Source organism: Bombus vosnesenskii, unplaced genomic scaffold (genome assembly GCF_011952255.1).
Source record: "Bombus vosnesenskii isolate JDL3184/JDL3185 unplaced genomic scaffold, Bvos_JDL3184-5_v1.1 scf7180000013492, whole genome shotgun sequence".
In the NCBI taxonomy this organism is placed as follows: domain Eukaryota; kingdom Metazoa; phylum Arthropoda; class Insecta; order Hymenoptera; family Apidae; genus Bombus; species Bombus vosnesenskii.
Window position 1 is genome coordinate 123,230 of NW_022883081.1, and position 25,991 is coordinate 149,220.

The window sequence follows — 25,991 nt, forward strand, 5'->3', positions numbered from 1 at the left end:
GAGGGTTTTCACTTCTCAATGGCGACCGTAAAATGGCGGACGATGGGAAACAACAAGCGCAGCCGCCCGAGGCGCCTTCTACCGATCACTCGCGCAGTTTAATTCGACATAGAGGAAGAAGATGGCGGCGCTCATCAGGCATGGTTCACTCGTCAATCCTTTTAAGTGTTCACCCACTATCCTTGCCGTGAACACGGTCAGTGTAGAACACTTTTTTTCACGTACACTTCTCAATCACCATCATCATTACATGATACTCCCGATTAGGAGTAAAGAAATTCAACTTACGTAGTTCGCGCACTAACGAAAGTATCATCATTTTACAGACGAGCCTACGATACGATATAACTCGTTTCAAGAGTAAGAAACGTCCTCAGATGCCGACTCGTATGATCAACGATGATAACAGATCTCTCGCTTGCAAAGGGTGAGTAATTTGATTAGATTACGGACTCGTAAGATCGAAATATTCGCGTTACGTCGCGCCGATGGCTAACTGGCAGAGGACACACCGTAGCCATATTACCGTTTACCCCCTCTCTTTCAAGCTCCGACCAATAAACTCCTGGATTTGACAGCTTCTCAGGGAAGACCAACGCGTTTCGAGCACCCTAGCTTCTCTCTAGTTCTTGTGCAACTCTTTTTGTAGTAGACTCATGTGAATAGGGATGAAATTAATTTAACTATTTTTGATAATGCTTCTTCAAAATAATTTCATTGTCTTTTCGCGATTTAAATTTAGTATATTGATGACATTTTCTTTTGCTGCATTTGTGTTATTCCAACTGTCCAAATAGAAGAAAAGTTTAAATCTGAACAATATTGCTGAAAATTAAGAAATAGTTGGAAAGATTATATCTTGCAATCATCCTTTTGTATAATAGTTACATATAAATTAACCTCGCTATATTTTCCGAATTTTTATATCCCAATTTTAACAAACAAAAGATTTCGATCGTTTTAATAAAGATTTTAGTATAAAATAAGTGATCACGCGTATGCAACGATTCTTTCATATTTCCCTCAAATTTAAAAAATCGTTCAATATACGATAGCAATATATGATTGGATTGAAAGTAATCCAAAGGTTATAGCAGGTTCATTAGCTTCTATGCAGTTTTTTTTTAAATACATATGATGACAGATAAAATTAACCTGGTCTTGGAATTTTTATATTCTAGTTTAACTTTCATTTTAACGAATGGAAAAACGTTTTTATTACTGCTTGAAGTATTATATTTTATATTATGAATATTATAGATAAGAAATTAATATGTTGAAAACTTTTATGAATCTTGTCTTACAAATGTAACATTAAGTTGTATGAAATGTAAAATTTGAAACATATAAGATGTTAGATACGTATATTTATACGTATATTATATACGTAATCTCGTAGAGTCAACGCAAATTTAAAGAAGTCTGCGTAATATTTTCACGGAATTGAATTATTAAGTTTGAATTATTAAATTGTGATGTTTCAAAATTTCGATACAAATTGCATTTTACTAGATATTATAATAAACAACTACTTTTTTAGAATGTCACTTGATTGGAACTAAATGACATTTTGGCATTAAAGTAATTCAGGTTTATAAGCACGTATCTATGTATATAAGCTGGATTTGTTTCCACTTTTACATGTGACGTAATAACTAATAGTATATCTTTTTGTATGCCAAGTTTTCAGACAATTACGAGAATTATAAACTTGTTGAAATAGTTTAAGACGCATCGCGTTTGTAAAAGATATTTCGTTATTAAAAATACATCAATTCTATGAAATGTATTCTCTGCAAAAAAGTAATCTGTTTGTATCTTTATTTGCTATAATTAGTCAAATAAAAAATTTTTTAAAATCTATGGACCTTTCAAAAGGATAGCAAGGTATCTAATTTTATTTTACAATTTCTGCAACGCATTTTTTTGAAAGGATGGTTAAGTTCTAGAAATCTATACTAAAAGTTACATGTTTAATTTAAAATCCGAATAGAGGAAACATTACATGAGGAATATCTTAATTAAATATTCATTAAAAATAATAAATATATATTTAAATGTAGCAAGGGATAGAATATTCGTGCAAAGAAAATGTGGAAAACGGTTTAGTTCCTGGATATTTTAGTTCTTCGGCTGTGCCAGTTTTTATTGAGAACACCTGTTTCGAAGACCAAGTTTCTCCGTCCTTGTAATTAACATTGACAAACTATCGCCCGTCTCTCGCTACATAGATCAGAATTAATGCGTAACAAAAGAAAAATGAAACTGCGCTCCAGTTTACGAGAACAACTAATATTCTTCGAACTTTATTTTAATATCAATTAAAAACATGAAACGTATGAAATACATGTTACTGGTTTGACGTGCACAAACCAATTTCAATCTGGCTATAAACTCGATGAATTTCTAAATACGATCAAGTAGTTATTAATCATATCATTTTGGTGAAGCGTACTTTTCACTAGAATATGAGAAAAATTTTCCTAGTCACGGGGTTTCCATACGTTTCGTTTCGTTCCTGGCACATATTGGTCATAACTGTATCCTGAGAAAATACAACTGAGGGCACCACCGTACGGCAGTTGGACATCGATCTTGTCCCCTCCGCTCGAACGCTCCAATTGGCCACCTCTTCTAAGGGAAGCCTCCCTTGCTGCGCTTCATCCGGTAACCAGAGTCTTTTACACGGTACGAAAAGTTTGGCGCGAGTCGTGTTGGGATACATAATCTAGAAGAGGCGATATTGATTTTCAACAAGCAAAATCAATGGCTATCAATGGTAAAGATAGTCTTTGGAAAACCTGTGTGCTACTCACAGGGGATGTATCCTTGATATGTTTAACTCTCGTACACTATTGAAATAATTTCTATACTAGAGCTGATCATGTCAAATTAACTTGTGACGGAGAATTATATCTAAATTGATTGATTACAATTCTGAAGCAAGTAATTATATATAATTAACATACTACCCTTGTATAGAAAATAAATAATCTCTTTTTAATACATTCTCATTTGTTTTGTTCTTATGGTCTGAATCCTGAATTTTATTATTTAATACTTAATTTAAATGGTAATTCAGAAATCATGAATATCATTCGTGATTTTTCATGATATATGCATGGATGATAATAGAATCATAATATTTGAATAGTTAGTATAAGGTTTAGTTTTAAAGCATAACCTTTCAATACATTTAAGCTTTTACCGTTATGTACAAATCGTTTGAAGTTTCGTTTAATTATAATTGACGTGATTTGTAATCGATTCCAAAACAAATTTGCAATTTTACAACGATTATAGCGATATGAAGATAAGTTAAAATTGTTTAAATCATTAGTATTGAAATTATAATATTGAACGCTTTACTGAAATATATCTTCTACGAAGTAAGAAAGCTAGGTCTCATCCGGAAAATCGATATTTTTAACATTTGATAGGACGGAGAAGTTAAAAAACAAAGGAACTTTTGAGATAATCTTTCAATTTTAATGGATAAATTCAATATTTTTTTTATTAAATATAATTTTACGTTATTATTGTTTATAATTTATTTATGTTAGTATCCGTATTAATTATCGATAGATAGAGATAATGTAAATGAGAAAGATAATAAATATCATGTTAAATTTACTTTAAATACAAGAATCATTCCAATTGTTTCAGATTTTTGAGATATCAAAAAGAATACAAACCATCGGATGATACATACGATAGGATAGATAAAATTTGCGAGGAGCAACAAATTTCCACAAAATGTACAACAAAACTCGAGGACCCAGTGCAACGTTTCAATCTTTTCTTAGCATGCGAGCAAGAATTTCAACATCCGATAATGAATTCCGTATTATATAGCATCAAAACAGTTAGTAAGTTCTGCAGAAAATTTCTAGGGTTACAATCTATTATATTATATATAATAAATTTGAATAATTCACACACTCGTTGTATTAATCGATGCTTCCCTTAATTTTCGATAAAAGTAAGATTTAATGAAAAATTTTATTCATTTTTAAATGAGAAAATATTTTTGAGAAACTTTGGATTTTAAAGTACATGGTATTATTATTAAAATTATTAATATTATTAAAAGCCTAAAACAAATTAAATAAGATTATTAATAAATTATTTAAAACAATCTAATATTTTTTTCCATGTCGTGTTTTATTTGTGAAATTATTTTTCGACTCTTACGAATATGAATTATCATGTTTTATATAATTATAGGATGTATTATGTATTCTAGGTGATTTGAAAAAATACTACACAAAACATGTCAGTAATATAACTCCATTCGATGCTATGCATTCTATGGAATTGCCAAAGAATTTGCATATTAATTACGATTATGTTCGATTTCATCCTGGTAAGTATCCTATTAAACATTTTTTGATTAAGCTAACAGTGTCAGCTGGTAGACATATCGACAACAAGATACGCAAAAGGAATTTATGACATAGTATTTGAAGATCTATCTACACAGAAACTGTTTTATCACATTTCCTGTCTATCTGGACTAACATTTTATGTCTACCTGAGAAATAACTGCAATTATTCAATGAATGAAGGGGTTACTAATTAATGCCGTTTAAGTAGAGAAAATGACCTTGAATGACTGACTAATTCTCGAGGGATTGTAATAATACAACCATTCTACGGGAAACATGCAGAACGTTGTTATAAGAAGCAATTACACTTTCTAATTTCTTAATAATTGCTTTTAAATTGCTTTTAAATTTAATACCATATATTGTAGGCATTGCTAAGACAGTAACACAATTAAAGAAAAGTACATGTTTTAGGAAATCGATTTAAGATAGAAAAAGATTAATTGTTCAGTTCTTGTTAAATAAAAAATATCTCTCAATTTTCATACAGTTACAACTGTTCTCTTGATTAGTTTATCTTACATTGTTATCTAATACTCTTTCTTTGAATTTCCTTTCATTACCTCCTCAAAGACAAAATCATTGAACGGCTTGTCCAAGTTCCTAATTTAGCTATGTACAGTACAGTTAGATGTCTTTTAGGATCGTGTAATTAGAAAATTGTGAATTCTGTGTCTTATATAACATTCCAAATTAAATAATAATATTTCAGATACGGATACGTTGTTCAATGGAAAAACAGCATTCCCGAAGAGTTCCACTTTGGTAACTGGATTAAAGTATAAGAAAAAATATCCAGGGCACCAACAAGATGATCCATATTTAGAGAAAATGCTTAAAATTTAAGAACATTAATTAGATTGTACAAAAGATAAATAAACATAATACATTTATAAATATCCTGTGTAATTATTACTTTAAATATTTTTCAAATCGATTTGTTCTTCCATCATTTGGCGAACTAACGATATCTTTATTTACAAAGTATATAATTATGTATTTACTTCTTTATTGTTATTCGAACTTTTAAATACTTTCTGTATTCAGTTCCTGGTTTAATCAATAAAAATTATATCACAGACATGTTGAAAAAACATTTCTTATTGCATATCAACAGTATACCTTTTTTTAATCTATCTTCTCCTTTAAAATCAGAGAATACAATTTATGACAATAAAATGTAAAATTTCGTCTATGTGACTTTATTACATTTCATTTATTAATATGATCCCTTTCTTTCTTTGTAACAAAATTATTTTTTGTTGTACGACAATCGGCAAAGTAGTAAAGGCGAGGAAGTAGTCTAACATCTTCCATTCTTTGGCTGCATATAATCGAACCATCAAATTCACGTTAGCAACGTGCCTCCAAGACAACGAGCGACTGATTTATTCACGCCTTAATGAGGGTTCTTGTCTTACGTAGTACAATAGCAATAATTTTATGCAGGATTATGTCAGGAATCGCAAGTGCAACTGGCCTCTTAGAAGCACGTATTCGACCAACCTATCGGCCTAAACCAAAGGTATTTATCGAAGAAAATCGGCAATAAAAGAATGAATTACGCGACGATACAGTCGGAAAGAAGAGTATCCATTTGTTATTTTACTTTGATTTCGTTAAATATTTTATCCCTCAATAACATAAACTTATATTTTATATAATTATAATAATTATTATAATTGAATATATTTAGTATTTAATAATTATTTTATTTTTAATTCCAAAAAGATATTATAGTTATACTTTCATACATCAAAATAAACTTCTTAGAATAAACTTCTAGAGAAAATATAAAATTATAGTTGAATTTATATCGATGACAAGAAATATCAATGCGATTATCTGATGATAAGATTAAGATATTACAGTAGTATTTCAAGCGTGCGCCTAAACTAATAGTAAATCACGATTACGTTGGATTACCGTGAATGGATCGTAACTGTCGCAAAACCGTAATATCACTTTGTTATGATTGCACTATAATTAGATAAATCTGTTATAATTAGATTGTGATCATATCTGAATGAAAAGTTGCAATTTACGATTATACGTAAGTAAATCGCAACTATTTCCATCACAACCGACTACAATAAAATGATTTATAATTACCTTTTTGTGTTCATATGTACAATGTGTAATTAAATAAATACCAAGTACTTTATGTATTCGTTCCTGGTTGATTAACAAAATATTTTCAGTTCAAACTTCCTCTGCATTACCTTTGCCGCATTTAAGCGATGAATTCATCGCACTGCTTTGCAGTATTACGTATTGTATAGAATGATGATTAAATAATATAAATATTTTATTTGTTATAGCACGTGGAATTGGCAGGTTTCACCAAACCAGCGCCTTTTATTCTTAGACCTTTCTCTGGCCTTTTTAATCCTTATCCTTATGGATGTTCTATATTGTGTAATCACCCAGCAGATTGTGAAGCAAAAGAAGTTCTCAGACGTGCCAAAGATACATGGGTAAAATTTACATTTTTAACAAGCATTCATTAAGGAAGCTATGTATTAAATATTAAACTTGTGATATTTTAAATAAGATACTGAAAATGGAATGTAAGGTAATACAAATTTCCTTTCATATACTATAGGCAACGGAAGGGAAGGCTTTATTATTACCAGAAGAAATGGATATGATTAGAGCCAGTTTGGTAGCCACATGCAGTGCTACCGATGTACGTGGGAATACGGGAAATGAAGTGACTAATGATGCTCCTACTGTACCTGAGGAACTGTTTCGAAAATATACCCAGACTGATTCAAGACCTTTGACTCCCGCACCCACGCTCGCTAGCGGCCCTGCTTTGACAAATCGACCGATTCAGGAAGAACATCCGGTGACCTGCGATCTACGTGAACGTATTACATTAATTCTAGATCTTAGAACCAACTCACGAAAGCAAATGGTTCGTAATTTACCCTACTTCTATTAAAGATAGAGAAAGAGAGAGAGTTATATATATTAAATATTTAGAATTTATCGTGTTTCTTAAGTTTATCAGGAAGTTTAATAAAATAATATTACAGATCTTTCCTAATTATAATGATTAAAATCAATTTTATTTATAGGAAAATGAAACACTCTCTTGGCACGCGTTGACTTTAGAACCACCGCCCACTTACCGAAAAAGTGAAATTTTTGTATCTAAACCCAGTTTAAAACGTACGATGCGTACACCGAATCCAGGGGATATTACAGATACATTTATAAATATAGAGGATGAATTGGTATTTACGATTAAATTAATTCCACATGAATTAAATTAATTCGACCATGACGTTGAAAGATATAACATTCTATTGTTAACGAAGAATTTATGTTAGAATTTCAGTGAACACATGGAAGAAGAAAAAGTTGAAAAGCCAACTAAAGAAGTTACAGTAACTCGCAGAAGAGGAAGACGATTACGTAAAGGGAAATGCAGAAGAGGATCAGGCTATGGACAACAAACAGAAGTTCGTGATTTATTTGAACCAACTGATACTCAAATCTCGCATATAGGTGATGGATCTAGGAGAACGTCGTTAGTAATGATTCTTTATTATAATATTTTAATTCCTACTTTTTTTATTTACACATTTCATTTATATTTTTCTTTTCTGATAGGATTCATACGAACAGCGGGGATGTAGAGAATTTGGCAACCACCCCTAAGAAGACCTCTGCAACGGATAACATGCCTTCCATGATATTTCCTAGTTTCATTGATCCAGATATATTGAAGCATTTGTGCAGAGAATTAGACAGTGACAAAGTGGAAGCAGAGTTCTCAGTTAGGGTAAGATTCGCAAATTTTGTGAAAAATTATTTAGTAATTCGAATAAATTTAAAATTTGTAATTTTGGAAAAGATTTTGTGAAATTAATATTAATTTTAGAGAAAAATCGCATTCGAAGAAGCTCTGCGGGTAAGAGGCGAACATTATTCGCACTCTAGACGATCTCAAATATTTTCAAACCCCGCGCTAGTTGATACACCGCGCGTATTTTCCCGCCAAGCAGCTCGTTTTGAAATTCTCGGCAGTGAAAGTTTACACGGTAAACAATCATTGAATTTTTAATAAATTGGGCTAATCTTAACACCATAACGATTAATGACGCTACTGTAACGTCATATGATTTTTAGTGATAATTCGCATTTTGTAAATTCTTAACAAAGTTTCCGGCCCCGGTGAAAGTTATTCCCGAAAGCAGTTATAGTATTAATAAGCGCAAATAGATTTTGAACAAGTTGTTCTCATCACATTACCACACAAATTTGAAAGATACCCATAGTACATTGAAATTAGTATCTTTCGTGTATATTACATTTTTATATAAATAAAAATATCCTTGCACTATACAGATATTTCAAACAATTAAATTCTTGTAATTTTGCAAATAATGTTATATAATTTAAATAAAATTTTTGTAAATCTTTGTCAGGGTTAACAATATTGGGATATCTAAATAAACACGTCTTTGTCACTTCGGGAAGAAAGTTGATTTTCAGAAGAGTTTTCAACAAATTCCAAGAAGATACGATGGGAAATACTAAATGCATTTCGCCAAGCATTATTCTTGAAGCTCTTCAGGATATGATCGGAAAACCTATAACTCAAGAGCAAGAGGCATATTTAAATCTTACGATTGGTGAAATTAAGGAACCGTTAAATTTTAGAACTTGGTGCGGTTTGTGTGCTGCAGTCGAACGTTTACTCTGCCCATTTCCTTCAAAAGAAATTGATCCACCTACGTGGCTCGAAAGGGTGGATTTTGAAAGCTTGGAACGAAGACTTAAATCCGCTAACGTGGATCACAAGCTGGCTCAGTTTTTAAGAGAGATTTGTAAACGATAATTCGTGAAATTATTATAGAACATTTGTGAACAATTAATTTTTTTAAACGAAGAAATGTATAAATGTGAAAATATTGAATAGTAAATTTATAACAAAGTCTGTTTTACCAAATGACTCACATTTCAGAACAACTTAATAATTTCTAATTATATAAAAATATAATTGCGATTACAGACAATTAGCTCTTACCATTTGATATATAAGTCACGATTACATCACATAGTGATATAATTTATAATTGTGGTCTACTACATTATATGATATAATTATAGATTATACATATATCAAATAATAATTGCTTCATCACATGTATAAATTGCAATAATAATAATTGCCAATTAATCTCATCACGTGGAGATTGCTGCATATAGAGACTCTAAATACATCCTTCCCTTATGCAAAAAAATTTCAAGCACAAAATTCTCATAGTGATTTTAGGTAATGATTGAATAATAAATGAATTATTGTTATTCATCGTAAGACGCTGTAAGATATCTTATTAAGTTAGTCGATAGTCATAACTAATTGTAAGTTATAAGAGTCGATACGCATGTAATTCCTATGTTCTCCCCTGTAGTTACGTTAGTCCATAGTTTACGAGGAGTTTTACTCTGTGTCGATAAGTATGTAAACTATAAATAATATTGAAGCAAAACATATAAAATAAAATTTACATATTGTACAATCGACTTTACATTGAATAATTACAGTTAGATATTTAAAAATAAAAACAATATTACAATAAAATACCTTAATATCTAAACAATTCATATTCATACTTATTAAATCAATATTGATATTTACAAAATAATAAAAGAATTGACAAAAAATAAACAAATATGTAAACATAATCACTGTAAACATAAACAAAATCACTGAGTAAGTAACATGAACAATTCATTTGTAGTAAGAATTTATTTCCATGTTCATCTACATGCAATTTTTATATACTACATGGTAGTCAATCACGATGTAACATAGTACTCGATCGTAGACATTTTTACTCCTGTGAAATAGATTCTTAAAAAACGTATCCATTGGCGCGAGTTGTCAAGCTTTCGTAAATATACTTTATGTACAGACGTCTCGATGAATTGTTTGAATAAAAGCAACAACAGTGAGTCAGTGTAGAATCCGATTAAATAAATATGAACGAGAAAAAGAACAAAGGTTCTTTATCACGTCACCGCCCGGTTAACAAGCCAATTAAAGCTTGCTTCTCTTTCTCTTTTTTCCGTACTGTCTCTAAATTCCGTTGTTTCCATGAACTCTTCCGTAGCTTTATGGGACGTGAGCCTACATATCGACCTGAAAGAAAACAATTTCATTAGATTGAAGTTATTCTTACAGGAGAGAGTGATCTCTTTCTTTTCTTTTTCCTTCCTTTCTATTTTTTTCTAGTTGAATGAATATGTCTAGACGCTTGCCATATCCTATCATCTGATAATACTTGGTTGCTATTATTACTTTTGTTTTGGTTATTAATGTTTCGCATATATTATTTTTTTAATTCCATTTATATTATCTTTATTTTTATTTATAATCCTGCCTTCGAACATTTATAGAGTAGAGGTATGTGAGAACCCGAAAATGCTATGTCGGTACGACGAGAATCTTTTAGGAGTCAGAACGGGTTCCCGAAAGTTTCGGGATTCTCGTGAATGTTCGTTCGGACTTCCCTAAAATTTCCGAGAAACTCAGATACTGTCGGAAAACCCAGACATTCTTGGGACACTTGGAAATTCGCGGGAAACCCGGAAATTCTCAGGAACGCGACCCGACCTGGCCCGACTTGATCCGATCCGATCCGATCCGACCCGACCCGACCCGACCTGACCCGATGTCTTTCCGTCTCGACTATCGGGTTCTTACAAAACTCTGTACATATTAATTGGAAGAATATAAAATCAATTAATTCATTAAAGCTAAACGTTGGATTAATGCGATTGTCTTGCGATGCTTCTATAATCAGTTTGCTTTAATAAATCTCAAAGACTCAAATACTTAAAATACTTATATGACATATTTGAAAATGTGATTCTAGCTTTTTCTAACGAACGTTTGGTAAGTCTTGTACTATTTTAAAATTACGGTTTGTTACTCAACTGCAAAAGAACCCCGTATAAAAGGAAGTCAATATCTGAGATACGGATAAAGCACAAATAAACCGTAGGCTTAAGTGGTTTACACGAAAAACATGATACGACTGAATTAGAGACCCTCTACTATCTGTGAAAATCATGACAAAAGATGGCGATATTACCCACAGTATCAACGATATTCAAAGTAAATTCATTTAGAGTTCGCGTTTCATTGTTTTGTCAACGAACCAAGCACGCCCACGAGTGTACGTAATTCTGAACAATTTTTGTCTTTTCGAATATTTTTATTCGCAGCATCTCTTTATATCGAAGTATTTAATTCTTAGTCCCGATCTTTTAGTGATCTAAACTTATATACATCCATCCTTGTTTTCTCAAAAACAAGATCTCAAACGAAAAAATGTTATACTTTCTTTCCAATTTATTTTTACATATAAAAGAAGCTCCTGATTGAGTGTACCAATTACATTTGTTGAAATGTCGAAGAAATTACTGGAAACGTAAACGTGATTCCTCCAGTAGCATTTTGAAGAAAGTTTTCCAAATACCAAGAAAATTAAACATTGGTTGCAAAAATTCATAGTTTGACGATTTCTCAATAGAGTATGAATCATGAGAAAGAGCAAGAAGTAACAACGTTTTAACAGATATTAATGGAAACAATCTAGGGCAGATAACAAGTAAATTACTTCCGCGTTATATGTAGTTATTACTTAAATTAAATAGAAAGATTTTCTTTCGAGAAAATTAACAAATGGATTTCACTCAAGTGAAACGATATCATAGAAGTCCGCACTAAATAGGATACAAATTTGGATAGTATAAAATATGGATGGAATTACTTGGAACAAATAAGGAAAGGGAAGGAAACCGGAAACGGAAATCAGCTTTCAAAATAGCGGAAACAGGATGGCAGAAGATATCAATCGAATTTATCGAAAAATTATAATCGCCATCGAGACAGTGAAGTATTGATTATTTCAAAATTAAATTACTTTACCATTACTTCCTGAAAAGTTGTAACAACCGAAATCAGTATTCTGTAAGATGAAATTATTGTAATAAACAAATCATTCTAAATTTATATTCTAATATTAAACTATGATAGTAGTGCAGAAATCTTGTTATCAAATTCGTAGAATAGCATAGGAATATAGTATGACATATTTCGAGGAATAAACTGGGAGCATAAATTCATTAATCTGAAATGGGAGTAATATATGGCATCTGGAAACAAATGTATGGAACAAAGTAAAAACGCATGTCAACACGTTTTTGAACATTTATTTAAAATAAGGAGCATAGGAAAGAATGTTATATGTTGTATGTATAGTAGGTATGAAATATCTTACCTTCGATCGATCAAGTGATAACAAATTTAAAATCAAAACGTGCAAAATGTATCTTATTGTTGTTGGAAATATGATATTTATATTTTAAGGTTTCAGTTAACAATGACGGTTGAAAGAGCGTAAAGTAAATATAGAGTGTTCTCTCACTAGCAACGTAATATCTAAATTGTATATGGTATAGTTTTCTGTAGAACTTCAAGTAGTGCATTTGAAAGGATGTTTTCGCGTTTGATTTGTAAAAGCAATATACATTTTCTATCGTTAGTCTGTATGCGAGAAGTAATGAAAAATCTTTATGCAAAATTTTCTTTCAGTGGGTTTTATAATCTATTATAATATAGTATTGTAATGTCATAATTTTATTTATAATTTCATAGTTGATTTAACCATTTTTATATATTTATGTCATGTTTAATTTTTCCAATCTAACATTTCCGATATAACATTTCTAAAAGAGTATTTTAACACAAAATTTTGGATGCAAAAATTGACTTTGTTCCTCCGGAGCTTCGTGCAATTTACTTTCGCAAAATATCTAATTTTGTTAAGTTAAAAATCACTTTGTAAGCCTTTGCTTTTAATAAATAATGAAATATAAACCTCTAAATTCATTTTTCTAATAGAATTTTGTTAGTACGACAAAAGTGGAATTATCGAAGCAAAAACTTGTGGAATCGTTTTTAAAATTTCGATGGCTCGTTTTCATTCATGAAAAGGGAAACCGATGATTGATGTTTCGTGGGTACTATTACGAAATTTTGCTATGTATTGGACATTTTTCGTGGAGCAAGAGGTTACTAATATATAATATAAATTAATTAAAACCATCTTTTTTAAATGACGAAAACGTCAATTATAGATTGAAACTTCTTTAAGATTCGCTTAAAAATAATGTACTCTTATTAACAGATACTGCTATTTTAGCTTCAATTTAGATATAAAAATGTAACCAGAAATATTTAGAAAATAATTTTTCTGAATCTCAAACTCCTATTTAAACATAACAATGCGATTATTTTGGAAATAAAGCTTTACAGAAGATTCTATTTTACATTTTTATAAAATAGATTGACAAATATTTTATACTATATACGAATAAAAAAAACGAATAGAAAATAATAAAGAATCTTTAAACTACGAGTTAATTGTATATCCATAATAAAATACAATAAAAAGCAATTATATATCCCCTTGGGCTTTTCCAGCAAATTTTTCTTCACGACTATTTCGAGTCTTACTTCTATTTCTGATCCTTTATTCTGCACTCGAATAACAGCAATTTTCGCTTTTCATGGAAATGAATCGGAATGAAATTCTTAAGAAGCTAAAATTCCTTTAATTCTTAATTTTTTTTCTTAAAAAAAAAAAAATATGTAACATACAATTTTTTCGTTTGAAATATCTGAGGCTTGGAATGAAATATTTAATGATCAAATAAAACTCTCCTCGTTACGAGGAAACAAAATGATATCGTAAAAGGGTAGCGGAATCCTATATTCCCAACGCCATATAATTATTAATTACAGAGAATAAATACTCAGCGTCGTTTACAATTTTACAATTCCAAGAAAGTAATTTAAGAAATTAGCATAAGGAAATTAGTAAAATCGTATTACTGCTATAAACGAAGAGAATATAAGGCAAGTTGCTTGCTCGATAAAGACAATATAATATATTGAAGCTTTTGACATTTATTCCTCCAAACAAAAGTACCAAGGGTCTTTTCGCGACACATATTGAAATATGGTAGCACGATACAGAGTACGTAATTAATTGCAACCAAAACTCTTTGAATCCTAAATTCCATTGTAAGATGAATTTTCTAAACTCTTTCTGAAATTTCTTTTTAACCAACCTGCACAACTCTTTCCGCTAACAGTCTACAAATGTGTTTAACTATGTTTTAGTAATACTCGCAAATTTTTTTAAAAAAGAAATTGTTTGGAATTTTAGTTGGCCGTCCGTTTATGGCATGGACAGGCCCATTTTCCTCATTAGAAAATTCCGAATTACCGGTCCTCCCAGGGCAGTAAACGTAATCACTCGAGACCAGGAAGAACCCACAGGCGAGGACCAGCCGGAAGGGCACGCGGTAGTGCTATAAGCAACTATAAGCAACGAAGAATACACACAGGACGACAAGGTCCCAACTTCGTTCAACTACAAGCAACTAAGACTACAGACACAGGACGACAGAGTCCCAACTTAGTTCAACTACAAGCAACGAAGACTAAGGTTAAGTGCTACAACTAATATAAATAAAGTGCCTTCTAAATCTAACACTCGAGTTATTTCATCTCCTCCACCTTGAACGTTAAGTCATTCGCGGTACGCGTTATCGACCGATCGGTTTGACCTGACCGGTTTCTCTTTAGTCGATAATACGCAACAGAAATAATGAAAATTTATTATGATGTTCCAAATTTTTAAAAACGTTTACTTAAAAATGGAAACTATATTTTAAGAGCAAAGATTATAATTAAACATTCAGAAAAACGATGGTAATCATGACAAAGTCATTGATCAGCTGTTTAATCTTATTCAAAGTGATCGCAAGGTTACACCCAGGACAACGACAGAAATCGAGTCAAACCAGGTACCTCAAACATTCACTCATATATCCGTTCAAACAGTCATCATTTCTATGACTTAGCCTTTTATATTCAATAAAATGTTGAAAAACTTAATAATTCATAAAAGAACGATTATCAAAATCTTTCGTATAATATTGAAAAAGGATAAATATTTTATTTCTTTTTATTTTCTAAGTTAAAAATTATTCAAATGTTTTTTTCATCATTTTGTTAGTTTAGATTCTTTTTAACGGTTGTAGAAGGCTTCTTTCAAAGAAATTATATGAAAGATCCATCGCTTTTGTATTAGCTTAATATGCTAAACATACCGATTCTTGCAGACAGTCTCTATCGTATTCATTGATTCGCTCGTACGTGTGTTTAAACTACTTGTTGCGTCTGATCAAATTCTGGACCTACCACTTATCGCTGCCGTTACATACACGGTGTCTCATTTTAGTACGGAATAATGTGTTACATCCGGTGGTTCTCTACACAAACCGGACACCATACCTCGGGCAAGATGACTGCCGGATATCTACATACCCTTATTGCGGGCCGTCGATAATCTTAAGGATCTACCATAAATCTTAGCATTTTCATAGTTAACACTTAGCCAACAGCGCGCGCCACTGCAAGCTATACGTTTCCACCGCGCTCGAATAAGCCAACCTATACGCGCTGTCCACCGCGCATTTTTCCAAGTATCGAGGACTAATATTCACTACTTAAAAAACAAAGAAGTATAAAAATTATTTAAGTGGTCAATTACATTTTGCGGTCAATGATTTTATTTTACAATTTCACTTATTGTTTATGCAAAACATCAAACTAAAATTATATGTTAAAAGTATACAAAATATAGGTAAAATTAAAAACATTAGAGATCATTAAAGATAAATAACACGACTTGAACGTGAAATTAAAAATTCATAATGCATTCTGCAATATCTCTTTGCAGTGTGGTACCGTTCGATTATATAATAACTTTATTTAGTCATAAATGATAGTATAACTTTTGAATTAGTTTTAACACCACTAAATCGATGTATTTTATTATATACTATACTTTATAAAAGCAAAAAAAGTGGCGCAGTTAATTGGGAACAGTTCCAGGTAAACAATAACTAATAATAACAACAAAAAAAAAAAAAAGAAAACGCGTTGCTAAAGTCTAAAAGGGAGATTTTCTCGTTCGGTCACGCAACGATGTTTTTCACAGAGGGGAGATATCTCCCTATTCGGTTGGCTAAGTGTTAAGGTCCTTCAGATCAAACAAGTATTTTTTTGGTTGAAGTATTCTTTAGATCTATTGTCCATTCCGAGAAAACACGGGAAAGTGGTTTTCCTATGTACAATGCCACCCACGGGCGACCTCTGATTAGGGGCGACCAGCACTCATCCTTGCCTACCAGCCTTTTTCTTATCCATTTAGAAACAATGACCGTTGTCCTCACTTTCCTAGCCAAAATTGTCATCAACGAATTCGATGACATACCCATCAATAGTTTTCCTCTGCGACAGCATTGTCAGCAAACTTTACTGGTTTCATCCTTAAATCAGTCACCATCTCTTGACTGGCTTTCCGTTCATTGACCAGTCATCAGTTTAACTTGTTACTTACACTTCGCTGAGAATACGTCTACACGTACCACGCGTAACTACTTATATCTACAAAGTTGTTAGAATAAAGTATATATTGTAACCTGTTAATTCAGTGCTATAATCAGTTCAACCACCTCTATTATCCTAACCGAAATAGGACATCGACCGACTCGTGACGTCGATAATCAAATCGGAATTTACGACTCTCGTTGGCGCACTTCTTCGCGATCAGGTCTCTCCGCGAAACGGTCGAACAAATGTCATCAATAAATAAATTATTTTTATATATTTTATCTATAAAATTATTTTTTACATATTCGTATTACATTTATAAAAGAAATTTGCCTTTTATACTCCAATGAACAATCATTCGGGAAATCATTCGGAATGTTATATAGATATACTATATATTAAATTACAATGCACTTTTCCCGTACTCTATGTGTATTGTGTATAGATGGTGCTTAAAAACTTTTTACGCTAATTACTCCGACCACAATGATCGATTTCTCGATCAACAAACGGAAATGCAAACAATTTCCAACTTATTATTCACCATTGTCGTGCAAATATTGCAGTTGTGCATCAAAATGTACACTGTTGAAAATAATTGCAGGGACATTCGATTACACAAGAACAAAAATATTTGAAAAGTATTCGTATCTTCAGATTAAAATCTAAGAAATTATAGAAATTATAGGATATTTTCATAATTATTACTAACCGGAAATAGATTTCGACCGCCTATTGACAAGGAATATTTTTATTAAAAAATCTTTCGTTGTTGATCTTAACGAAGGGACAGATTTAACAATATAATTCATAAATTTAACATATTTCCGAATACTAATAAAACTATCTATAACTTCGAATAGTATATTTTTATCCGCTTCCGTAGTTGTTGAACCTTCCGATTTCTATTGTCATGATACGCTTTAGAGAAACTGTCACGAAATATCTTTCCACTTGGAAACATTTAAAGAACGCCTCGGTTTTTAACAAAAAATACGTATTTGTAGAAAACTCTTAGAGATTCGAAATAATGGAAGGAAAAGTTTTCACGATAAAGAACAAGATTTATAAAACGTGAGAGAATACATAAAAAATATAATGGTTCTGAATAAGTTCTTAAATTTAAATGTGCACCTTGTAAATATCACTTGGCAAGGCAATTTTTCAAAAACGTGCTCATAACAGTGCTTACAAGAAATTATGCTACCTATCTTAATAATAATTTCATGAATAAATAACACTTATTCTGGAAACTAGACTATTTATATTGTACTAAACTCTGGAAACATTAACGTAAAAGCGATACGTATAAGGTTCAGTTACGGAGATCAAACACAGACTTTGCATGTGGTATCACTCAATTCTAATTTAAGTCTCAACCAGTCAAGTTCGTCTGGATATAAGTGAGCATAATATTCGTATTTCGTCACTTAACGATATTTCATTCTCGCGAGTAGGAAGAACGAGGTGTGGACAACAAATGATGTGTACTGTGGCAACGTGACTAAAAAATCTAGTGTACCAGAATGCTTTAAGGAATTTAGGAACGAGTTTAGCGTAATGAACAGCCAGAGAAGATATATCATAGCTTGTGGTAATAGTACGCTGAAAGAATTCAGTAGAAAATTGAATGTTTCGTGGGAATAAATTTTCTTAAATATTCAGAAATTGATGAATAAAATAATTTGCGGAGAATAGAACGTTTATTTGCAATAAAAGGGAGCAATAAAAATCCATTTATCTGGGCATAGGGGCAAAATAATTGGAACAAGCATCAAGAAGAGTTCGCTAATTTCTCCCATCATGTATCTATAATCTTTGCTCGAATAACTCGTTCACGTCCGAGCAACTAAATTCGAATAATTAGTAATGTTTCAAGAGATGCAAATTTTTCTCTAAATAAATCGTTCATTCGTTACAGTAATGATTGAAAGTCGTTCTGACAATAAAAAAATCAAGTAAAATTTCATTCTAATTAACGAAAGACCAAGTCCTACTGAATCCTAATGAATGAATCTTATATAATATATAACAATACTGTTTGTTCTTCTAAAGCGTAAAACATCGCGCTACTAAACTTCGAATAAAGAAATTTTTATCTCTAGAACTCACGAACAGATTTATCTATTAATATTTCTATAAAGACCACAAAAGAAGATTTGTCTTTTTCAAGATATTCAACAATCACGCTTTGTGCATCTATCCTTCTGCATTATTCGCGCAGGAATCCATTTCAATGGCGAAGAAAAAGAAAAGAGGAATGCAAAGGACACAAGATTACGCATATACGCTGATTCCTGGAAAGTTACATCGGGTAAAGTACATCGGGTTCCGTCAAAAAAATCTCAAAGACCTCGTTATTCAGACCAATAAAATAGTCTAGCCTGCTCAAGCTTTGGCCGCCTACTTCGACGAGCCACCCCGTTTAATATACGATCGCCTTCGCAGAGACAATATGTTTATTTTGTAATCGAGTCGTGTCCCTCGTCGTGAAATAAATATATCGACAGAAATATTCGTGCTATTTCTCACCCACTGTGTGGTGAACGGAGTCGAACACAGCAACATGTGTAGGACTCTGATTCATCCTGCGAAACGCAAGATGAAGAGGAAGAGGAATCTCGTCGATGGAATGCGACCACCGCCAAGACCGATCGTTCCCAAACCAGTGAGAAACGGAAATTTTGCGAGTAAAACGCGAAATTTAAACAAACGACAAGTTTCTGACCAACCGATCGGACGATATCTGTATCATATCGATATACTTTAGATTTTAGATACTGTTCAGATAAGACACGTTGTAACAGACCAATAATAGGTAAAAGACGTATCTGGAAATAATAAAAATAAGTAGCTATAATAGTTCAATTAATCGTTAAGTGAAGTGTTGGGCCATCGTGGTTCTTATAGGTCTAGTTATTGAAAGATTTGTGAGACGCTCTATTGGTCTCATTTATGTTCGTAATGTGGCGAAACAAAGTTGCTTTTATTCATCCACCGATGTTGTAAAAATAAATATTAGATAGAACAATTGCGTTATTGTAGTCTCGAAGCCACCAAGCTACACATTTTTTGGTAATAACGATAATAATAAACAAATCCAACTCAATCGGAACTTGAGATATAAATTAGTAGAAGAAAGATGGGAATATGTAAATTAGTATAGCGATAGGGAAGGTCTTCGAACGAGAGACTATAAACTTTTGGAATATTTTTGAAATCATCTAAAATTCAAAGATTCGAGATTACGTAATAAAACAATGTACTACAATGATATGAATGGAAAGAAGCGACAGTATCGTTGATCTTCATTGCGTATACCCTGAATATGAAATAGGAAAAAGATCGATCCTCTACTCAACTCATTTCTCTGCAAAATTTCTTCCATCTAATACGAAGCAAGAGATGCAGCTTGCCTAATTGGCTGACTTGCTTTATACAGAAATAAATATTATACAATATAACATGGTTAATACCATAACAAAAAAGATAAGTGTAATCGAAAACGAAGTAATAGAGCAAGGAAAGTCGAGCGAACGAGAAAGATAATGATTACGACAGCAGTTGAGAAAGACGCTAAGGAAGACGAAGAAGACGGGAGGAAGATACGAAGAAAACAGAAAGAAAGGTGAAGAAACTGCGGGGGAGTTACAGAGAAGTGGTAGAAAATTCAAGAAAAGAAACAAGCATTCGTAAGAAAAGAAAAAAAGAAAGAAGAAACACGAAGAGGATTTGTTAAAGAGATGAGTAGGAGCGAAAAAACGAGAAGAATGAAGTAAACGAGAGAGAAGATGACGAAGAGAAAGAGAGTGACGTACTAAGGAAAGATAAGAGGACGGTATAATTACGAAATAAATGAAACAAATGGTGAAAGGTTGGTAGAAAATATAAGGAAATATGACGAAAATGAGGATGAGAAAAAACTTATTAAACTCTTGTTAAATCTTAAAAACTCGTTAATACATTCTAGCACGTGGAACAATTCTTTACAACTTTACGCTTGCGATTTTATACTTTTTCAGCGGATCTTTCAATATTCTCTCCCTTTTTCGATATTGATCAAACAAATCTAAAAGTAAAAAGTACCGACTGACGCCATCGATACTGAAAAAGGCGAACAGAGAAAGACTCGCTAAGAAACTAAACTAAGCTACCGAACTACCAAGAAAAGTGAATGACGAAAGAAGCGAAAAGGACTCGGCAAAAAGAGCAATGAAACGTAACGATGACGATATCCACTAGGTAGATGTAACGGGTACGATGACGATTATGATGACGAGTAAGAAGTCACGTCGCACACGATCGGTTGTTTGTCGAACAAAACGATTCCGATTGGCTGTTTTATGGTTAGGTGGAGGGGTTAAAGGGAAGAACGGTACTGGTAGGGGTTGTTGAATGAGTACCGGGACGAGCGAGGTCGCAACGCATTCCGTCGTAGTCACCCCGACGGGTAACGGATGTCCAAGTGGCTCCGTATTCGCGCGCTAAACTCACGAGGAACTCGGTGAGATTGATACGAAGAGGTAACAACGAATTTCCTCTAACGAGAAACCGAACGGACGACTGAACGAACAGACGGTCGAGCCCACGGTGAGTCTTTTAATTTTTCCTAATATTTTACATTTTCTTATTTGCTTTTTTAATTCAATACAATTTTAGAATCTTTCGTTGAATGTTTATGCGAAGCTTAGCTGTGGTATGAAATTAATGAAATTTCTTTTTTCTCTCGTTTGGGACACAGTAATTGTACAGAATTCGAACATAAAATGGTATCTTTTTCTAAGTGCCATTAAATAGAATATGTAAAGAAAATACGAAATATTTCGTATTAATAACACTTAGATCGAGTTATTAAAAAAGAATTGCCAAAATATTGAGATAATATCGCATAATCACGCATTTCATACTTTCGAATGGTCGCCCATAAACACACTGAAATTACTTAATTGAAGGACCTACGTAACTGTAATAATTCATTTCTCTTTATCAATGTGTAATAGATCTGCTATATTGTACGATTTCCTTATACGATAGTAATAACAATACCGTAATAATACCATATTTTATAAATCTCATAAATATTAATCTCAGTAACAGAGTATTGTTTTAAATTTCAAACTAGATATAAAATTCCGCTCGTAGAGACTGAAAAGATGTCATTTTAATAAACCACCGGTAGATAGATACGTAGAGCCGACCTCATAGATATAGCTATTTTTTCAAGTAATTGCATGTGTTTTCCAATAAATGCAGAGCATTAGAATCGGCAATCTCTAATTTGCAAAAGAACTGCAATAAATATTGTTTAAGCTTCTTTCCACAATTTCTTTCACATTGCTAAAAAACATAAAATATTGAAAAACAATAATCGGTCGTTTTAAACAATTAATTTGTAAATACACATTTTTTATAATTCTTTCTTTCTAAATCTTTTAGTAATCTTTTTTCATTCATGATATATATTTCATTGAAATAGCTTATATGCAGGGTGAGTCGCGTAAGACATCCCCAGAACTGTTTTTTTAAATTAAAAATATTGAGACACGAGCTTTTTTTCTAATTAGATGGAACATCATCATACCCTAATCATTATGAGTGGATCAAATTATAGGGGTCGGATGACTTCTAACGGAAGATCAAATGCCTTCTCATTCTTTTTTAAATAAAATGGCATGTCAGTTTTGCATTAGTTGAATAGTACCTTTTAGCTATCAGTCTCAGAATTCTGAAAGAAAAAAAGAATATGCTTCTGAATCTTTCCTATATTAAGCCGAACAACGGGGGGAAAAATAATGAACGAAACTAGGAAATGTATAAACAATACTTAAACGAATTAAACGGAATTAGCAAGCTGATTAAAAATCCTTTGGTCCATCTGAAATCGCTCAAGTGTCGGTTTCATTGTCAACGAGCGACAATGCTATCTCTCCCTACCCCAGTCACTAAAATCGGCAAGTTGGTGGTTATTCACCGCACTAAATTTAGCAGGAATGTTGTATAAATAGAACGTAACCATTGCAGAAATGTCTGGAAAACGTAAACAGCATACCTGACTGTCGTCAAATTCAAGGATTTGTGACCGGCCTAATAACGATCACGACCGATCGTCACGACGTTCGACCATGATGCGTTTCGTGATACAGCATCGTCACCCACGTTTCTATTAAATTTATACGCGATGCCTGCATACGTTTTCCATCGAAAATTTATCAAAGATTTATTTAGTTTTATAATACTTTTCAGAATTCGCCAGTGGGAGCACACCAGCTGTATCTATAATAACGAATCGTTTCACGGAAGTGGAAACGTTGAACGAACACGAGAAAGATATCGAACGAGAATATACTTGAAGGAATAAAGATAGAAAAATAATGTTTACGACTACAGTCTTTGTCTTCACATTGAACGCATTGTGGATGATGTGTCAAGCAGTGCCACTGCTTGATATGAGGAACAGTTTGGAGCAAAATGTATTGGATGCTGTGGTCTCCTCTGCATGCTCTTCAAATGGAGGTTGTTGGAAATGGTTACCGATGCAAGAAGTTCAGAAAGATATTCCTTTGACTCCAGAGGACCTCCCCATATCAAAGTAGATAATTTGTATGATCCTTAATTCCCATATTATTCTATATAATGATATGAAATAATGCTGTTATGAATTATAGAATGGATATTCGTCGAGAAACTTCAAGTTTAGATCCCAATACGATTATAGAAACATGGGGTGATAGTTCCCCACCACTGAACAGAAAAGTTCACCAATTGTCACTGGCTAACAAGCAAATCGGAAATAGATTGTCGAAGAAAGATATGTCACGTAGTTGGGGTGCTGGCGGCATGCCCTTTTCTATTCTTTATATGAATCCATATAGTCCTCGTGGAAATTATGCCAGTAAGGAAATATTAAACAAGAAAGAAAACGATAATACATTATCGCATATAAGCACAGATACACATGGTACATGTTATGTTAAGGTACTTCACAACAACAAGATCTGGGAAAAACTGAAAGTACAACGCCACCTATAATACATCCTAATACTCGCATTGCTGTGCGTAATGGAAGTTCCACGCAACAAAGAAGACAATACTCGATAATACCGCAGCTTTTTATATCATATGGCTGGGGTCCGTTTGGCAAATGAAAAGAATCTCCTACTTAAGTGTGTAAATGGAATACTGATCTCATAATTTTGGAATACGAAATCAACTGTATAGATATTTAGTTATATTTAATTTTAACTAAGAGTCATATTTTAGATAAATTACAATCTAAATATCCTTTTTCTAAAAAAACATCCGCAAATAACCATAACTCCAATTATTCATTAATTATTTGTACATACTTTTTACATATTTATTCAAACGTTTTATTTTAATCTAACAAAAAATTTCTTAATTTTGTTAGCTGTGAATAATTATTATATGAGAAATCAAGCATTAATATCCCTTTAAATTTTCATTAAAACTTCACTAAATAATTCAGTAAAATATTAAAGATTCTACCTCATTATGTATAAAATTATCATTTATTCTTTTCTGTTATATGATTCAAAACCATAATAAAATGAATTTTTAATTTATAAGAAAATTAAAACTTACTTCTTATGTATAGCTTTGGTTATATTAAAATCAGTTATTTTTTTCATATTTGAGAATATAATTTATCTTAAATTATTATATAATAAGTGGTTATTTCTCTTACCGTTCATTTCTTTCATTGCTTTGATGAAATCTTGTGGATCCTTGAAGGACACAAACCCAAATCCTTTCGTCTTATTTGTCCTTTTGTCCCTGACTACCTTTGCTTTCTGAAAACTCGGATATTTGCCAAAGACTCTTACTAGCATTTCATCTGTGACGTCGTTTCCTAAATCTCCACAAAATATTCTGAAATCATCTGCAATATAAAGAAAAATGTAAAATATATTTAAAACAAATTAAAGCTTATGAAGAATATAAATATAAATAAATAATTAACCTTCATCCCATTCTAGTAAGGAAGGATCTTCCCATGTTTGTCCACCAGCCATTCGTATGATTTTTTTATTTTTCTTTCCTTTACCCTTTGGATGAGTCTCTTCTGCGCTAGCATTAGCCATGATAGAACTTGCCTTCCCTTGGCTAATTGCCAATTCTGCTGCAGTACTTACACCTTTCACCTTGGGTTTCTTTTTGCTGTCATCTTCTGGGATCTTTGTATTGATAATCTGTTCAATAATTTCTGGATGAATCATTGGTGCTGATGTAGATTCGTATGTTTTTGGAGTAGCACTTAAACACGGGTCCACCATATTTGGTAAATATGGATTACTTATCTGTGCAGGTGATGAGTATGTTGTAATAGAAGGAACCGTACCTGTGTAAGACAATAGCTCATCAGTAAACTACTTGCAATAAATGTAATCTTATGATAAAAAAGCTTCCATTTACCTTGTCTTGCTACTTGTTGTGGAATTAACATTGGCGGTGGTGGAGGAGGAGGTGGTGGTGGTGGCGGTGGTGGTGGAAATCCAATCATTGGAGGAAAAGCTAAACTAGCTGCAGCAGCAGCAACAACTGGTGTTGGAAGTTCATGTTGCTCCAATTGTCTAGCCACTTGATTATAAGTATTTGCACCAATTACAGGTCTAACCATTGGTGTAACTAACTGACCACCAATTTCAGCTTCAAATCTAAGAATTAGTTTTAATTTGTTAATACATAAAACCATTCATACTTCAAGTACAAGTTTTCAATCATATTTGTACAAAGATTTATAATAATTTATTTGTTTCGTAAGAAATCAGCCACTTGAAACTTAAAAACGTAAATTAAATAATTAGTTGCATAGTAAACAGAAGTGTATATATATATATATATATATAAATAACCAATAAAACGAATTATAACAAAAAGGTTAGGAACATTGTGTATATTTACAACTATTTAATACCTATTCATCTCATCTTCCATTTGACGTAATTTGTCATCCATTTTGATGTTCTTACTGTTTCTTAATTTCTTCAATAATGTAAATATATGTAATCCTAGAATAACGAATTATTTATTACTGACCGCACAAGTCTAAAACGTTTCGCCTAATTAGTTATGCTCTGAAAACTGAA

General features: G+C 32.1%; 4 protein-coding genes across 5 annotated transcripts; 3 read left to right on the plus strand and 1 right to left on the minus strand.

Moving 5' to 3' along the window:
• The first annotated feature begins 54 nt into the window (after nucleotides 1-54).
• LOC117238388 lies at nucleotides 55-5,285 on the plus strand. The gene is made up of 5 exons (XM_033503258.1): nucleotides 55-196; nucleotides 327-427; nucleotides 3,667-3,869; nucleotides 4,247-4,366; nucleotides 5,101-5,285. Exons 1-5 carry the CDS (start codon nucleotides 122-124, stop codon nucleotides 5,232-5,234), a joined length of 633 nt encoding a protein of 210 aa, XP_033359149.1. The 5' UTR covers nucleotides 55-121; the 3' UTR covers nucleotides 5,235-5,285.
• Nucleotides 5,286-5,421: 136 nt separating this feature from the next.
• Nucleotides 5,422-10,045, plus strand: LOC117238391. The gene is made up of 8 exons (XM_033503263.1): nucleotides 5,422-5,913; nucleotides 6,710-6,865; nucleotides 6,994-7,308; nucleotides 7,472-7,630; nucleotides 7,727-7,926; nucleotides 8,010-8,181; nucleotides 8,281-8,440; nucleotides 8,828-10,045. The coding sequence occupies exons 1-8, from the start codon at nucleotides 5,791-5,793 to the stop codon at nucleotides 9,238-9,240; spliced, it is 1,698 nt and encodes a 565-aa protein (XP_033359154.1). The 5' UTR covers nucleotides 5,422-5,790; the 3' UTR covers nucleotides 9,241-10,045.
• Nucleotides 10,046-10,103: 58 nt separating this feature from the next.
• Nucleotides 10,104-25,989, minus strand: LOC117238385 (RNA-binding protein 42). Its single transcript, XM_033503256.1, has 5 exons — nucleotides 25,820-25,989; nucleotides 25,318-25,559; nucleotides 24,866-25,243; nucleotides 24,590-24,784; nucleotides 10,104-10,548 (listed from the first exon to the last, which is right to left on the minus strand). The coding sequence occupies exons 1-5, from the start codon at nucleotides 25,858-25,860 to the stop codon at nucleotides 10,424-10,426; spliced, it is 981 nt and encodes a 326-aa protein (XP_033359147.1). The 5' UTR covers nucleotides 25,861-25,989; the 3' UTR covers nucleotides 10,104-10,423.
• On the plus strand, nucleotides 20,837-24,860 carry LOC117238389. Of its 2 annotated transcripts, XM_033503260.1 has the most exons (5): nucleotides 20,837-21,163; nucleotides 21,236-21,474; nucleotides 23,128-23,473; nucleotides 23,550-23,776; nucleotides 23,860-24,860. In XM_033503260.1, the coding sequence occupies exons 3-5, from the start codon at nucleotides 23,256-23,258 to the stop codon at nucleotides 24,027-24,029; spliced, it is 615 nt and encodes a 204-aa protein (XP_033359151.1). In that variant the 5' UTR covers nucleotides 20,837-21,163; nucleotides 21,236-21,474; nucleotides 23,128-23,255; the 3' UTR covers nucleotides 24,030-24,860. The 2 variants fall into 2 exon arrangements, with proteins under 2 accessions (XP_033359151.1, XP_033359150.1); XM_033503259.1 differs by having other exon boundaries at nucleotides 20,837-21,474.
• Nucleotides 25,990-25,991: the final 2 nt, after the last annotated feature.

Coding starts and splice junctions, on each gene's coding strand:
- LOC117238391 (XM_033503263.1), top strand. CDS start 5,791: ATGAGGGTTCTTGTCTTACGTAGTACAATAGCAATAATTTTATGCAGG. Junction 6,866..6,993: donor GACGTGCCAAAGATACATGG/GTAAAATTTACA, acceptor CATATACTATAG/GCAACGGAAGGGAAGGCTTT. Junction 8,441..8,827: donor CGGCAGTGAAAGTTTACACG/GTAAACAATCAT, acceptor AATCTTTGTCAG/GGTTAACAATATTGGGATAT.
- LOC117238389 (XM_033503259.1), top strand. CDS start 23,256: ATGTTTACGACTACAGTCTTTGTCTTCACATTGAACGCATTGTGGATG. Junction 23,474..23,549: donor GAGGACCTCCCCATATCAAA/GTAGATAATTTG, acceptor TATGAATTATAG/AATGGATATTCGTCGAGAAA. Junction 23,777..23,859: donor TCCTCGTGGAAATTATGCCA/GTAAGGAAATAT, acceptor TGTTATGTTAAG/GTACTTCACAACAACAAGAT.
- LOC117238388 (XM_033503258.1), top strand. CDS start 122: ATGGCGGCGCTCATCAGGCATGGTTCACTCGTCAATCCTTTTAAGTGT. Junction 3,870..4,246: donor ATATAGCATCAAAACAGTTA/GTAAGTTCTGCA, acceptor TATGTATTCTAG/GTGATTTGAAAAAATACTAC. Junction 4,367..5,100: donor TTATGTTCGATTTCATCCTG/GTAAGTATCCTA, acceptor ATAATATTTCAG/ATACGGATACGTTGTTCAAT.
- LOC117238385 (XM_033503256.1), bottom strand. CDS start 25,860: ATGGATGACAAATTACGTCAAATGGAAGATGAGATGAATAG. Junction 25,560..25,819: donor ATGGAAGATGAGATGAATAG/GTATTAAATAGT, acceptor ACTAATTCTTAG/ATTTGAAGCTGAAATTGGTG. Junction 10,549..24,589: donor AGCAATGAAAGAAATGAACG/GTAAGAGAAATA, acceptor GTTTTCTTTCAG/GTCGATATGTAGGCTCACGT.